General features: G+C 40.7%; 1 protein-coding gene across 2 annotated transcripts; it reads right to left on the reverse strand.

Moving 5' to 3' along the window:
* Window positions 1-942: 942 nt before the first annotated feature.
* Window positions 943-16,820, reverse strand: c2cd2 (C2 calcium dependent domain containing 2). 2 transcript variants are annotated; one of them, XM_022746091.1, is made up of 14 exons: window positions 16,004-16,820; window positions 15,433-15,528; window positions 13,761-13,880; window positions 11,442-11,543; window positions 10,884-11,000; window positions 9,421-9,529; window positions 7,749-7,857; window positions 7,575-7,639; window positions 7,334-7,449; window positions 7,044-7,212; window positions 5,324-5,565; window positions 4,680-4,947; window positions 4,411-4,447; window positions 3,094-3,273 (listed from the first exon to the last, which is right to left on the reverse strand). In XM_022746091.1, the coding sequence occupies exons 1-14, from the start codon at window positions 16,283-16,285 to the stop codon at window positions 3,189-3,191; spliced, it is 1,917 nt and encodes a 638-aa protein (XP_022601812.1). In that variant the 5' UTR covers window positions 16,286-16,820; the 3' UTR covers window positions 3,094-3,188. The 2 variants fall into 2 exon arrangements, with proteins under 2 accessions (XP_022601811.1, XP_022601812.1); XM_022746090.1 differs by lacking the exon at window positions 4,411-4,447 and having other exon boundaries at window positions 943-3,273.
* Between the last annotated feature and the right edge of the window lie 45 nt (window positions 16,821-16,865).

Here is a 16,865-nt window from a genome sequence, read left to right on the forward strand (position 1 = left end):
TAAATGATTATTTACCACAAAGCCTTAGTCTGATGTTATTTATTTTTTTACACTTTAGCTCACACCGGCCACATCTCTGAGAGGAGGCTTGGTAAATATACGACATTAATCTACATTCACACTGGCTGATTTTACCATATAGCACGCAGGTGTGGACGCAGTCTCTACAGCCTTTGAAATTGAGGTAATTAATAAAAATTAGTTTTTAATTTCTTAATATTAATTAATATCAGTGTGAAAATGCTCCACAAACAGTAAATATCCTGCATTCAAAATATTAGCAGCAGTGTCCTTGTAGTGTCGTAGAACTAAAATCAATGTTAATATGTAAGAAACAGTTGTTGATTCTTAAAAAGCTTTTTGTCTGTAACCTACAGTTCTAATTTTGCAGTGCAGTAAGAATATTTCAACTTTTATTTATTATTAAAATGAAATTGTGATCTCAAAATGAGTGTCTGCATCTTGAAACAAGACCGAATAATGCAGCTCACAGCACTAGATTATAAAAGTTAATTTTTTAAAAATTCATCAGGCTGAAATATTCCTGCAACATTTTTTTTTTTTTAAACAATAAAAAGTTTAAGGATTCAAGACTAAAATGACTTATTGGAGATTTCTACACTTTTCATGTTATAGAAGCTGATGATCTCTTTTATGTCTATGCAAAAAATAATTATTAACTGTCAGATAAATGTAGTGAAGTAAGAAGCATATGGCTCCATAAAATGGAAACAATAACACCTCAAAACTACACTTTACTTACTTTCAGCCAGCAAAGTGAGGCACTGTTGACCCTTCATGAACAAAAGCCTCTGGAACAAAATGGAAGTAAAACAGCATGTAGAGATTTATGCATTACATTAGCACCGAGAAGTCACCACAGCCAGGAAATTGAAAGCGGCACCACAATCTCAGTTATTCAATCAATATTTATTGCTGAAAATGAAATAACTCGATATGTATATTAGTTGCAATCCCTGCAGGGAACTGACTGACTCTCTATAGCAACAGTCAAGTCAGTCAGTTTCTGTGCACAAAGCAGATGCCAATAAAAAAACATCAGGAAGCAGTTTATTAATCACATACAGCCCTACTGCTCTCTGAATGCATAACTGTAGCCACTGCTTGCAGGCTGCCTGGAGCGAGGACTCTGAAGCTGAGCAAGATTAAAACGACCCGTTTTCATGGTTACAGGATTTTATTCAGCCTGAATATTTTCTTTTTAATATTTATTTTTACAAACTGTAGTCCATGATGGTGGAAGAGAGCGAGGGGATCACAGCTCTACCATGTAAATACCATGACACAAAGACAACCCACACTGTATCTGCAGAAGAGTGCTGTCATGAGCAGTAAGTGTTTTTAATTCTCAGGTAGTCCACTAACGAAAACACTCAGATATGTGCATAGGCTTCTTGATTATAGACATTGCTGATGGTGCAGAAACACAGTGGCACACTCGTCACTCAGAGCCAGTCCAACAGCTCGCTACAGTCCTTTGGTTCTCTGGTCTGATGGTGGATGTGGCCTCAGGACCGAAAAGTCACATCGAGTCAGGGAACAAGTCTAGACCGGCCGCCGGCGTCAACGTCCTCAGAATATCTATCTGTAAGGCAATCTGTTGATTCTGTCTGTCACTGTGCTGCATCAGTTCTCTGAGCAGATTAAATAACTGATGAAACAGTAGTTAACATGATGTACAGAAATGTCTTCAACAAAAAAGAAATACAATCATTAGCTGGATAAAAAAAAAGGCAGCCAAACAATTTGGTTGCTTTCAAACATGTTCACACTTTCTCTTGTTCATGTGTTCAAAGCTACATCTTTAAAAAAAAACAATCAAACATTAAATGAAAGGAGGATTTCATTCAGATCAAATGCAGGATTGAAATGAGCATATAAGAAAATTTCAATAGTGCGTAATGCGACGAGTATGGCCGAGTGTAACATCACAGTCCCTAAATAAAGGTTCATTCCGTTCCCTTATGACACATTAACAGTCCCGCTGATAATAGTAGTGTACAGGAGGAATCTTCTGGGAAGACGAAGAAGAAAGTTGCATATCATTTAAAAACAAGACAGAGAGGAGTAAACATAAAATGCTCATATATAGCTAAAGTTTCCTGTTAGCCACAGTGTCACTGTTTCCTCTTAGAAGGGTATTAATTCATTTCAAGAGCTGGCGGTTCATGATAACGTCACCTCTGTACAAGCCAATCACAACTGACCTATAATGACTGGTTATCTTTGTTAGACATAAGGCTTGCATTTTGTAGTACAGCTTTTATATGCACATTACATACAGCTGTTTATTATTCACTTGGAATAAAATTACAAGTATTTTAAGTGAATTGGAAATTGATTTAAATACCATATTTCATAGTCTTAGTGTCAAAAAGTAGTCGTATTACTGTCTCCCACTTGCACTAGTTATGCAGTGAAAAGATCGTCTCCCTTTGTGAATGCTTTGAACATGACTCAGACCTACAGAAGAGTCCCTATCATGAGAGTAGCTCCTGTCATTGCACTTTAAATAAAAAGGTACTAAAATTGTGCAAATCATACAAATACCACTCTGCTCTTCATCTTTGGTCCTGTTGGTCCACCGTAGGAAACGTTACGTTTTACAGCAGGGAGAGTTTACCCTTTACCCTCAGTGAGGTAAAGAGTGATGGCCCACACCAGTCCCTTCTGTCCGCAACCAGGCCATAAAAGCACTTAAAGATTTCATAATGTCGCATAAAATCAAATAAAAGAAACATGCAAAATAATATCCTCTGAAATGCCATCAGTTCAGGGCAGGACACCTTCATCCACACATGCACGCACTTGCTTTTGGTGGAATGTCTGCTTCTTATAGGAAGCACTTAAGCAGGATATGGCAATAAAAGAGGATATATTTCCATCTGCACAGCTCTCCCATTCACAATGCAGGAGCGCCAGTATGCAGGTTGGACATTAGGGGGAGTAGGTTAGTTTGCCAGTGCAAGTTTGAGGTGGAGGTGCTGATGGTAGTTGTGGGAGGGACTGAGGTGAGAAAAGGGGGTGGGGGTCACGCATGTGGCTCCCCCATGGAGGTAGAGCCGTTGGCTTTGCTCTTACTCTTACTCTTGCGGTTGAGCATACGGCTAAGCGTGGCTGTTCGGCTGGCCCGCTCCACTGCGGCTGGAGACTCCAGGTAAACCAGGTCATTGTGGGACTGGCTCATCCCCGGGTCCTTGCGCTGGTGACGCCGGCGGAAGAAGAGCTTGGCACTCTTCTGTAGGAAGCTGCCTGTAGCAGAGAAGCGGTGGACAGGAAAAAAAAGATACCGTGAGACGAGGAGTAGGTCAACGTGACATCACTGAAGGCAAAAACAATGACAGAGAAACCTTCAGGAATATTCAGTGTTCATTTGAAGTATCTGAGGTGGCAGCAGTTTGAAGACAGCTGAAGCAGCAGTGGCACAGAACTCGTGTTAGTTGGAAATTGTTATTGCTGGTGAAAAAAATCTGGCATGGATGTGAAACACTGGAGAAAGAAATATACTATTTATTCCCCTTGGGACTGTAAGTCTTTCCCCTGAGAAAAGAGCTCAGTCAAGCTTTGGACACTCTGACTTGTAAAAATCATGTTTAATCTCCAGTTAACACGTACTGAACCAACAGAGAGCAGCTGCATGGTCCAACCTGGCTGCAAGCATCATTCCTTCAGGTTTTGGGGCTTTTCCTCGGTATCTGCAGATTAGTTTAGGTTGATATAAAACCAACATAAACCAGCACTATGAGAACTAATTAATTATAGTGAAGATGGAGATATCAGTGTCCTCACTCCTCACATGAGAAAATCCTACACCAAAAGGCTGAGCAGTACACTGCACATCTGCACAAGACGTCAGATCTACATCATCTGTGTGATAAGTTCATATTATTGGCATTTTCGATAATTTTCGATATATTTACGCAACTGAATATGTCAAAATACCCACCGTACTTTGTCTTTATCAGTGGTTCTCAAACCAGAGACTGAAACTAAGTTGAATGAATTTGATTTATGTGGAAAAATAAATAAAGAAGAGTTTGCTGGTGCCACCGTGTTGACTTTTATTTCACTAAAATTCAGCACAGAGCCTTTTTTCATTACTTGCTTCTTCTATCATTGTTAATGATTGATAAAAATTGTGGGGTGGGGGTTTGTGAATGTTCTTTAGCTTCTGAAGGGGGGGGGGGCAGGAAGAGTTTGAGAACCACTGGTCTATGGGCAGCCCCACAGCAAGTCTAAAATAAAGCATCTACGTGTGAGCTAAAGTCTAACTGATGTTACATTAACTACAAAATGAATTTGACGTTGTTGAGAAACAATGTGATCTACTCTACTGCTCTTAGCAACTACACACACTAGAGCACCAGAATACCTCATGAAGTAACTTACTCATCTGGACATAATGTGAGCTTAGCACTGCTCTCCTCTAAGATGGCAGTGATGACAGATCAAAAAGGAAAAGTTGTCACAGAAGGAGGGAAAGACAGAAAGGAACACAAGAACAGACTGCATCACTGAGGAGCAACAGGCGGCCATAAAAACATGTTTTTGAGGATTTAAAGAAACATTTACTGTAGAATAATACTCCTATAAAAGATCAGCGATGCCACCACGTCCATCCAGTTACACATGGCTCAGGCTGGTCAGTGACCTCTCACCTCTGCTCTTCTTGCAGTTCACCTCAGACACACACATGGATAGCGAGCTATGGTCTAGCTCCTCTCCCGTCTGGCTCTCCCAGTCCTCTGGAGGCCGGCCTATTCCACTGGGCCCTTCATGGGGCTCCGACGTGTCTGGAGGGCTGCTGGTCCCTGATGCAATCGCTGTGGTCACATCCTGAGTGGAGCTGCCCTCTGACATCGAGGCATCCATCGCCGCAGCGTAGCCCGCCATCAGAGCTAGCTCATCATCCTGAGACAAGGGCGTCTGGAGGCATATTCACATTTTTAAAATCAATATCCAGTCGAGTGATGTTTCCTTTGTGCAAATAAACTATTTGCTTTGCTTTGCTCTTTTAATGTAATTTGGACCGGAGGCTGGAAAATAAAGCCGGAAAGCCCAGTTTTAATCAGGGCACATGAAGTCTACTTCAACAACATAAGGAGACTTCCTGCTCCTGACAAGACCAAGATCTATTTGTTTCCTGATCATGATCAATGACAGGTTAGAGAACACAACAGCTGGAAACTGGCAGATCTCTGCTTCTACTTAAAATCCTGTATATTAAATAAGTGAAAATGTTCTACTAAAGTGAAATAATAAGTGAAACAGTATAAGACTCCAGTGAAGAGGTCATCCTTACTTTGGCGATGCCAGAGATGATGATGGTGCTCTTCTTCACCGGGGACTTGAGCTTCTGCTTGGCAGACTGGTGGAGTTGTCGGATGGCAGCCTCGGCCACCGGGTCTGTGCCATTGAGCATCAGCAGCTCGGTGTCAGAGGAGGACAACGCCTTGCTGACTGTGGTCCCCAACATAGACGTCTGCTCTGACACACGCCGCTCAGACAGCTTGGGCTTGTTGGCCACAACTTTCTGGGCAGAATCTGAGGAAACAAAGTTATTTTAATCGACTGCTTCATGAACATAATGGGAGCTCAAATCAGAAATAAACACATTCAGCTGTCATTGCTGACTTGTCATACTATGAAAAGTGCAGCTCTTACTAAAAACATTAACAACAGCCGTGTTCTATTCATCTGTCCCAATAAGCCATTACAATGTGACGGTGAGTCAGTAGGAATAACACCACAACCCTGAAACCTGTGCAGTTAAAATAATTCAACCATCATTAAAGATATTTTCACCTGTTCTTCTCATGTCAAACTGTCCTGCCCTGTTGAAGATCAGCAAATTACACTTCTTGTACAGCTGTAATCTAGTGTTTATAAAGTTTCAGAGATCACTGACACGTGGCTTTTAGGAAACATCACACACAACCCTCTAATTACTCTGTTTAACATTTTCAGTGTTTCCGAGGTGTTGGGTCCCACCTCTAACTGATATTATAGTAACAACATTCATGCAAACTGCTCTGTGATGCTGTACTGAGGCACAGCTGTGCTTTGAGTTAGGGTTAGTGTTTAGCAGGTATAATGTATTTGCCATTTTAGTTTAGCGTGTCAGTAGCGTGTGCCACTGAGGCTGATGGGATTGTTGGAGTTATTTGGTCGCCAATACTGCATGGTACAGGCTGGATAAATTAAATACAGGATAAATAAAATTTGGTGGCGTTAAAGTAAAAGTTACCAAAGTCAGCAGGATACTTCCTCTGGAACCATGAATCTGTGTACCAAATGTTCCGTCACTACACCCAGCAGATACCAAAGTATTTCACCGAGTAACTGAAAACTTTGATCGACTGGTGGGGCGAGAAGAAAAGTGGTGGACTGACCAACATCACCACCCAGAGAGCCATGCTGCTGGATGGCTAAAAATGGTCTCTGATCTAGAATCCGTGCCGGGATATTTCAGACGTTTTTTTTATGATTCCAGCAGAATTTTCAACAGTTTATTTTGTAATGTTGATGCAGTTTCCAGGGATTTGTTTACAAGTAATAGATAACTATCTCATTATCTCAATAGAAACGTGTGAAGGTATTAGCTGTAGACCAAAAAGGTATTACCCACATATTTATTCGTGTGAAAAAGCTGTAATTACTTTGAGTAACTGTGCATTTAAAAGAGCCAACAAGGTTTTCAATGCTCAGTGGCACTAATGACCATCATACATCAGCAGACAACAACAACAGGCCTGTTGCCAATTACAGTGACACCACAACAGATCTAGTGGGTGCTCAGAACTGAAATTCCAGTCTGTACCATTGTTTTGGTGCAGGAACTCCACGTCAATGAAAACACTCACAGGCTCACTGCACTAACTGTTTGGATTTTCAACTGCTGAAGCTGTTCTTACGTCGGCAGTACAACACTTCCTCTATACGTCTCTTTCATATATCAATAATGGGGCAGATGTCTGTGAACGTTGTCAGTGGTGTAGTGTCACAGGACTCAGGAGCTGTACCTAAGTTGAGTCCAAGTGGGAGTGGTCGACCTGGCTTGCTCTTCACTGCAGTGATGGTGGTGACCACCGTGCCACAGGGCATGACTGTACGGTCCATCTCCACCTTCTTATTGGAGGCTGGGGTCGGAGGGTGCCAGGACCTCACCTCGCTGGGCTCCAGGTAGGTAAACTGAGGAATCCAATTCCCCAACGTTAATGTTCTGATACATGAACAGAACTAAAGGATATCTGTTGATATTAAAGGCAAACGTGTGAAAATAGCCCAGTGTTAGCTGGGATGATGGTCTTACGTCAGTAGTAAGTGATCCGGTCACCACGTCTTTGGTCATGAGTGCAAATGTTTGCTGTCCTTTGGGCTGCTTCTTTACGAGATCAAAAGGCACTGACACCTGACCCAGTAAGGAATCTGACAAAGACAAAACACACCTCGTTCAGTCTGGTGGTACCAAAGCATGTGACAGTCACAGCTCATGGACAAAATAAGTGTTTGTCATCAAAATGAAGTCAGTAATGTCCTGGGTTTTCTCTTACTCTCTTGATTTTGTCCATCATTTGCCAACTGAATATTGAGCTCTTTTGATCGTCCATTCAATTCACTGGTGAGATAGAAAAAAAGAGACGACATATGCATGGACTGTAGATAAAGAACAAAAAACACCATCTCAAAGTCAGGGGTGGTTTGCTGTGCTCCACAGTAATACTTACAAAATAAAGGGCTGGTCCCAGGCAGGATTGGTTGTGTTCTTCAAAACAGAGGTGTTAAACTTTTGTGGAGGATCATCTAACTGCAGGACACACAGAGGATTCATGCTGCCTGCAAACACAGTGGGAAACATGTCAGTTTGCAACACAGGAAAAAATAAAAAAAAACACAATGTGTGGTCCAAGAGATAAGTGTCTGACTGACAGCTGGTGAAATAAAATCTGCTGCAGGAAGATGAAAAGTTGCTGTGGTCACTTCCATAGCTTCACTTTAATGGACAGATGGGAATTCAGCCTACATTATACGATGAATTATGTAAACATTAGAGGAGCTCTTCCTCTGCGCACAAAGATGAGCAAAGGCAGATGAAGTCCATTTCAATGTGATGTTTGAGCTACCAGCAAGGTCCAATACTGTGAAAGCACCGTCTCATAATGAATATCAGTAAGAACTTTGAAGACAGGGTATGAAACAGGAAGTGTCACAAGTGAAGTATAACTGTTCTTCACTTGAAGGAAGTAAAACAGAGAGTGAAGTGTTGAATGCTGTGTCATGTCTCTGCTGCACAGTGTTCAGTGATGCACAGAATACTTAAGAAGATACCCAGACAACCACTGACTCACAATTAAGAGAATGACTCATCAGGAGAACCAGCAGAACAAAGTTGTTGTGGATGATGTTACAGTCTAAGATTAGACAATGGTTTTAATAACCTCTTATCAGCTAAAAGCATATTGTCATCTACTTTAACAGCTGAGAGCACCCTGGTTCTTTGTTTTCACCCTGATCATAGGAGAATCTCATTCACACGCTGGGTGTGGTGACACTGAGGTGGATTCATCATTGATCAGCTGTGACCAGTGGATTACCACCTATGACAACTGAAACACGAATCTACTCCTTCTCTCTGAAGGGACAGGACACACAGACTATGTTGGCAAAAAAAACAAAAGCCAGACTGAAATAGTTCACAACATGGCAACACTGATATGAGGAAAAATATGATGAAATCAATGTTGAGTGGTAAGACAAAGTCATTTTAAAGTTCAATAAAGTCATGAACTACAGCCCTAAATGAGCTACTATAGTAATCATTAACTGATCAAACTTTTTAAAGTCCTAATATTACAGGATTATTATGAGCTTGAATTGATGAAACAGGTGGAGCTGGAATTTGTTTTAACAGCCCCAGACTATTGAGTTGATTCACCAAATGCAGCTTCTCTTGTTGACTTTCTTCACATCCTGGATTGACAATATAATTAAAGACATTCAACATTTCAGGAGTTGATGAGAAGGATCAATAACAAACCATGTGTAAAGAAACAAGTTGTGGCTTAATGAGGATTTTGAGTCAGACTGCTCCTTAGCTCAGTGACTTTCTGAAGTCCCTAATCAATAAAGCTGAAGGACGCCACCACCAAATCAGAGACTTGTGTCTTTTTGTTTTACACTTACAGACACAGACTTCAGTACAATGTATTTTGACTTCACTGTAGCAATAAGTGAACTGCTTACAGTGAACTTTCTTCATGGCTCTGTGGTGTTGCCGAGCTGTAGTCTTACAGGTCAGTGTTTGCTGACTGAGATGAGATCATGCCAGAACAGACAGAGCTACAGCTGCTCCATCAGAACCTGAGTAATTCTAAATTACGAAGGAGACAAACATCCAACCTGCAGCATCTTCCTCCTGATTGAGCGTCACCCGGATGTTTTTCACCAGCAGCTTCCAGTCGTGGGCACGGGGGGGTTTTGGGGGTGAAGCTGCTTTGTTTTGGGCTTCCTATTGGAGAAACCATAGCAAGTGAATAACTTTTTCATATATAAGTTGCACAGTGCTGAAACAAACACATCATAGGATGATCAAAGGCCTTGGGAAAACTAAACTGGAAAAACCTTTTCAGCTGGTTGAACTGTATCATTACTTTCAGAAGCTATCAACAGTGTGCTTATTGTAAGTATCAGAAAGACATTTATAGGGAAATAAAAATCACTTCTAGCTTGTCTCAACATCACAAGAATTTGAATGAGGAGTGTTTTCATATTATTCACTGTGAAAAAGACAATATAACAATAGCCATGGAAATCTATGGAAAACAACCCTGCTGACAGAGTGAGCTCTTGTCCAGGATTTGCATTAGATTTTCATTATGAACATGGATGATTTGCATCAGATGAAGACATTTTTAACCTTGAATGATAAAAAAAATCTTGTACAGGCTGATTTGCCATTTAAAAAAAATGGTCTGGTTGAATCTGTTGGCTGAGATTACCTCGTACTGTGATGGGCTCACAAGTTCAGTCCTCACTGAGGTCTGATCTGCTTGATCATTTTAAACCTTTAAGCCACATGAGGAGTTGGTAGGATTACCTCAGCTGGTGCTGTAACAATTAGCTGATAACTAAATTTAACAATTTAATAAAACACTTCCTGGTTACAGATTCTCAAATTGGAAATTTGCCGGTTTTCAGAGAAAATAAAAATACACATTTGCCATCACCTTGGACATTTAATAGACACCAAGATGAATTAGTCAGGAAGAAAAACAGTTTTCCACAGATAATATGTTGTTGAAGCTCAGTGAGAGTGGTGATCATGCCCGATAGTCTCCTAAACATTACAGGAGTATTGTTATGCAAAACAAATCAAATGTGTTATATGTTATGCAATGTTGTTAATCAAAGAACTCTAACTACAGTTGAACGTGTGATGATCAAATCAGAAACACACGACATGAAGTCACGTGATTGCTGCGCAAAGTGCACATCAGTAAAAATGTTTTTGTAAAAGCAGCATGATAAACTAGTGAATTTACTCTTTAGACTTTGGAGCAGAGGTTTAGGTGGACATATGGTCACCATCATTAACTGGCTGAATTTATGATCCTTTTATTCTTGTGTGGAGACACGGTACCTCAGCAGGTTTAACATGCTTATAATAAACCTTTAGAAGAATCATAACTGCGACTCTAATCAATCTGTTGCCTTGTGAGAAAGTACAGATTAAAATATGGTTTGTTAGATTGCAGTGCACAGCAAACAATGACCTGGAAAACAGACTTGCACACACACCTGCATGGCTTTCTTGTGTGGCTGCTGTTAAGACATCATACATCAGGTATGACTCCTCCACTCACCTTGACCTCTGAGGCCTGAGCAGACCTGCAGCTCAGCAACAAAGAGGGGTGCGTCGCACATAACAGCTGCTTTAACTGCTCCTTTATGGCTGCTACACTGGAAGTGTTGGCATTGTCCTGACAGAGAGAGATGACAGTGTAAGATAAATTACACACATATTAAAACATATTTATTGTGTTAAATGAAAAAAACCCACAATATCCATATCTGTCTCATTTGACTGGTAAATTGAATTTTTACTTAACTGGTCTGAGCCAAAGAAAGATGTTTTACTTTTGGCAATTCACATCTTAGAAACTACTTTCAAAATGTGCAAAAAAAAAAAAATCACATTGGTTTGAATAATATTTGATTATCAAACTACTTTACATGATTTAACAAACAAAACAAAATTTATTCCTATAAAGACTGATTATCACAGACCCACAATAAGTTAAATTCAACACTAAATTTCTTTTTGTTTTGGTAAAATAAAACATTTCTCCTCAGGTCAGAGCGTTTGCCTCTGTTTTGGTGTATCAGCAGGTTCATCTCATTATCTGTGGCACAAAAATTACCTGGGTGAAATTGGGCGTCACCTGCAGCTCCCCTGTCTCCAGGTGAGACACTCCCCAGCTAACTTTGACCTCATCTTCACCTTCTTGCATCTGTAGATCAAGCTGAGGAACACAGAAGAGAAAATTATGATACCTTATGATGCCACAATCAAACATTATACAACGCTCATCCGTTTCACTCATAGTAAATAGTAATGACTTTCAGAATAAGGGTAAGGAAACTATATTAAATGCTTATTGTGGCTGCTCACAGTTCTGTAACTCATGCAGCTGCTTTCTTAGGGTTAGGTTAGGTCCCTGTGAACGTTTGTTTCCTCACTTGAAAATAAATGATGTTAAATTGTCACCAGTTCCCATAACATTACAAAGAATTCATCCCAGTGGATTAGTTATTGGTAATTTGTTGACAAACCTCAATGTTACGCTCACTCAAAACTGCAGACACTTGTTTGACAACATGAATGTGTATTTTTGTTTATTCCAAACCACAATCTGTGGGTTTGATTCATTTGTACAGTCTGATGTGAGAAAATTTGTAATTAATGATATTTGAGTATATAGGTGGTTAGGATCTTTGACACCATGAAAATATTGTTCTTTTTTGCTTTTCTTATTCCCTCTCTGAAATCATGTTCTGCGTAATAAATCAGTATAATAAAACTATAAATAAATAAAATAACACTTCTGTGATTGTCAACACCAACCTAACAAAGAGAGAGAGAGGGTTTCTTAGAGAAGGTCAGTGAGGTGTACATCAAACCCTTACTCATCTGAGGGAGAAGATGAGCGAAGAAGATAGAAAAGACACTGGACCATCATGCCTCAGCATGCCTGGATTCCAGTGTACGACAGCCAGCCTAAGGCCTCATCAGATAGTAATAAGAACTTTTAGATGTTTTCAGAAGAAAAATATCAGATCCTGCATTGATAAGACCTGGATCAGTTTAAACTAGCATCTTAAACTGGAAGCTTATCTTATCATAATAATAATAAAACCCTCAATTCACATGAACTGAAGAACAGAAATAGTTAATGAAGAAGGAGGGTACTGCCGTAAATGTACTATGTGGCCATTTAAATGGTGAAGAGACCATCTGTGACTCCCTGTAGTGTAGTCATACAACATATATGTGAATGTAGCATTTGCATGTCAACAATGAGCATTAGCATGACACATGTCACATGTGTGTCCCTCATCACATGCAAAAGGCCATGTGGTGCAGTAGTGTGTTAAAGGACAAAGTACACTGGGCAGCGCACCATGGCTTACTGGGTGTATTATTGTGTCAATATACTGTAAATGTGCGGAGCTTCTGTTCCACATATCCACGCACTCATAACGTTACCAGTCAGGACCATTCTAGCTTGGATCTCTGTCAAAAGCTAACAAATGTTCCAGTGGATGGAAGGAGACATTTGAAAAGGCTTTCTGACTTTTTCCAGACTGAGCTGAAACAGTGAGAGTGAAAAAAAAAAGGACAAGAGGCTTCCTTTATGTTCCTGCAACAACAACGGATCCACAACCAAAACAAAAACGCCCCAACTCTAATCCTGACTTAAGCTCTGTAGCCTCTCACACTGGTTGTATTTACGGCACAATGAGCTCAAGAGGGGTGACAAGCACCTTATTGGTTTAAAAATAGCCTTAATACAATTGGGTTAGCTTGTATAGCTGCTTGTATCTATACACTGGTGGAGATTTAACACTGAACCTAAGAACAGGATAAAAGCTTCCCATAGCCTAATGCACTCTACCCATTACATATTCCAACACACCAACTTCATTTCAACACTACATCCCAGTCTAAAGAGGGATGAGTGTTACTGTGGGTGAGAATTGGAATATTTTACTGAGGAGATGAGTAAGGGTCAGATTTGAGGATGACAGATCAAATAAATCACTGTAATTTCCAGATAAGAGCAAGTAGTCATTAGTCCATTTTGTCATAATTTCAGAGCACCATCAGTCCTGAAAAGGCTGCTGACGAATGCGAATGTGGACAAAGTGGGCCAGCCTTACTGGGAACAGGCCTGACAGTGATTTTAATGAGGTCTTCGGGCCATTTGCCAAACACAGAAAGATACCCCAACCATTTAATCTAATGCTGCTGCCAGCAGAGAGCCAGGGCCGGGCAGGACATCATGTTTAATAAAATCTCCTGTTAAAGTAAACCACAATGACTGCCAAAGGATGTAACTCTGTTCTTTTGACGACTCAGCGTTAAAGAGGTATCTCTCAAAAGAACAAATCAGTATTATAATCTTTCATGAAATTCATGACTTTAATAGATACCCTAAGAACAGCCATAGAGCATTTACCTGCATCTCCAGTGGGGCTATACAGACCGTGTATTTACAAGGATCTGCTGTAGCCATGGCTGTCGATGTGGCACTGAGAGAGAACTGGAGCTTCTCCCCAACCACACTGCAGCAAGTGGCCTGTTGAGAAGACAAAGTGAGACATTAGTGTAATGTAAATCAATTGAGAGTGTAAGACCATTAGACTGATGTAATATGAAAACTCAAATAGGAAGGGAAAGAATTTGTACTAATCTGCTAAATGCTCTGTGTCAATGCATGAGTGAAAGATGTTGTAAAGTTTCACTGATTCTAAATGTATGTTACTGTCTGTGAAGATTCTTACACAACAAACATGACACAAACAGACTAAAATAAAACCAGTGTGAGCAAAAGTCAGTTTTTACAACACACTGTTTACAACACACTGTTTACAACACTGACTTTAGCTGAAACAGATCCAAAAACAAAATATTTGCCTCAGAAGTTCACACTTCACTGTGAAAAGCAGGAGAACATCTGCACCAGCTTCAAAAGGTATAATCAACAGATTCAATCATGTGGGTACAACAGATCACCTTTACTGTGGTCGAACGCAACTTTAACAGAGTAAATTACAACACAATGGTAAAGTGTCCCTTTACTTGAAAAACATTTATTCATTGCTTTCATTCTGATTTCAGAGTGGAGTGAATGTGTTCGTCCAGTTTGGTAATAAATCACTGAAAGGGGAAACCGAAGCATAAACATAGGTGCTGATGCATTCCTGTCTGCCTGCTCCTTAGTGCTGAGCTTGACAGATATATAAGCTTCTTAAAGCGCTCACGTACACACGTACACACACGTACACACACGTACACACACACACACACACACACACACACAGAGTATGGGGGTAAAAATAAGCCTCTGTTCATTAAACTCTCCACATTCACAAGCAGAACACCTGGTATTTTGGTCCATATCACGATCACCACAAAGAAAGAGCTGAGTTTGCATTGGGAGCTCAGCAGAGCCCACCGGGCCAGTAACACAGTGAGCAATTTGTCCCTATCTGACCTCTCTAAAAAATGAAAGCCTGTTGGACAGTGGCAGTTTGCTTAACACATATTCTGCAGCAGGTTCGCACATAATCTGCATGACTACTATAAGAACGTCATGCAAGCATTTTGTACCTCTTTTCAAGCACAAGTATTCATTCATAGTGTCTTCATTAGTGCAATGAGCATGTGGACGCCAAAAAAGAAACGCTAAGTAGATTCATTTGCAAATTATACATTACTGGGGGGAAACGTCTGTACTAAAGTTGATGAGTTCATGCTTGTCTAATGCAGGCTACAATGCGGCACTGGTCATGCAGTAGCTCCCTCTGAAATGAATTAGGGAAGAGGAGATTGGTTCGAGGGACAGCCTTTGTCAATAAACTACATAAATAAGGAACTAAAAAATCTATAACATGTCTGCTGCTATAATCCAGATGAATGGTGAAGCTGGCATGGAACAGAAACTATTATTTTTCAGAGAGGAGAACACAACATACACACTCAACGAGAGCACAATTGATCCACATATCTCACAAAACATCACATCACAACACAAAACACCCATAAATATGAAGCATAGAGGCATTCTGCTGTGAAGCAAAAGCCCTTCAACTGCATTTATGACAAACTGACTTTATGACTAAATGTACCTGGTTCCTGGCAGACTTCTGAAAGTTAGACACATGGCTGACCATGAGCTCTGATGCCTCAAGATCATCCTCTTCAAATGTCAACAGAACAGCTCCCTGATAAGGAAGGAATAAGACAGAAACATTAAAGAAGAGCAAACACCTATTGCACAACTCACAGAACAGAAAAATTGAGTTGTTGCCGATAAATGTGCATAGATAGATAGATAGATAGATAGATACTTTATTTATCCCCTAGGGCAAATTCATGCATGATGATGATCTGGGCAACACCATTACATATGTTCTAGCTTTATTATTCTGAACATGGTCCAGTGTTGATTTAAGGAGATGCACTTTTAGCCAGAGTATGGTGAAAATACTGATGTCAACCATTAGTGTGTCAAAATGTATCTCATGTCAAAGGATGGAGTGAGATTTGAGGTGACTGAGGTTAACTGTATCAGAGCATAGATGGGGTAATTTTGTCCAGATCATCTGAACCCGGTCACATCCAATGACAAACTGCACTTTCTTTATTGAAGTCACCTGCCACAGAGAGGAGTGGTGGATTGGTGGTCATGAGACTTACCCCACGCTTCCTTGATTCGTCGCTCAGAGCCCTGCACCAAGCTGCTCTCCATTGACTTTTCCAGCTATTCAGTGACAGCGCCCAATCCAGCAGAGCGGCAGCTTCCTCCTTCGCCGCATTGTCCTCTGCTGCTCTCCGCTTATTTCCTACTCCCCTTTGTTGGAAATACTGTATAAAATACGCTATCAGAGTAACCAGGGATGCGATAAACAGTGTGACCATGCATAGCCACAGCGGATCCTCCAAACCAAAATATGAACTAGCACTTTCCAAGTCGGACATTCTTTGCCAATGAAAACGGTGATCACAGCTTAACACACCTCTTCTGAGATATTTCCTGGCAACCTCATAGTACTTCTTCGGTAAGGGAACAGCGAAGTCAATGAAGGCAATCTCCCGAAACTGATAACAGCACGGATCTCAACCCCCAAAACAAATTATGCTTATTGTTATCCATGTTGCAGTACTCCATAGCAGCTTTTAAACACCATACGGAAGTACAAAACAACGAAAGCTCACTGTAGAGACCTAGACCATTGTCAAAGAGCTAAAGGTAGTCTCTGGGTTCAAATAAACCTGCAGAGTAGCACTGTGTCCTTCTCTCATTGAATATGGTTGTTAGCTTAGTTGGCTAATCTTCGCCACGGTTCGCTTAACTAGCTATTCTTTATTAGGTGCGGAGCAGCGAAAGTTTCCCCCAAAAATAACTTATTTCCAAAGACAGCGGTCAAGCTCCACCAGACGATATTCAGATATTGAACAAGAGTCCCGCGAAAACATCCTGTACGCGAAGAGAGCAGTCACTGCCGCTGGACTCGGTCTGACTGCACTAAGTTGCCGATTGGAAACGGATATGTGGCAC

The sequence above is a fragment of the Seriola dumerili genome, unplaced genomic scaffold (genome assembly GCF_002260705.1).
Source record: "Seriola dumerili isolate Sdu_G_001 unplaced genomic scaffold, Sdu_1.0 BDQW01000091.1, whole genome shotgun sequence".
NCBI classification, from domain to species: Eukaryota; Metazoa; Chordata; class Actinopteri; order Carangiformes; family Carangidae; genus Seriola; species Seriola dumerili.

Coding starts and splice junctions, on each gene's coding strand:
- c2cd2 (XM_022746090.1), bottom strand. CDS start 16,285: ATGTCCGACTTGGAAAGTGCTAGTTCATATTTTGGTTTGGAGGATCCG. Junction 15,529..16,003: donor ACGAATCAAGGAAGCGTGGG/GTAAGTCTCATG, acceptor CTTCCTTATCAG/GGAGCTGTTCTGTTGACATT. Junction 9,530..10,883: donor CTCAGGCCTCAGAGGTCAAG/GTGAGTGGAGGA, acceptor TTTCTCCAATAG/GAAGCCCAAAACAAAGCAGC.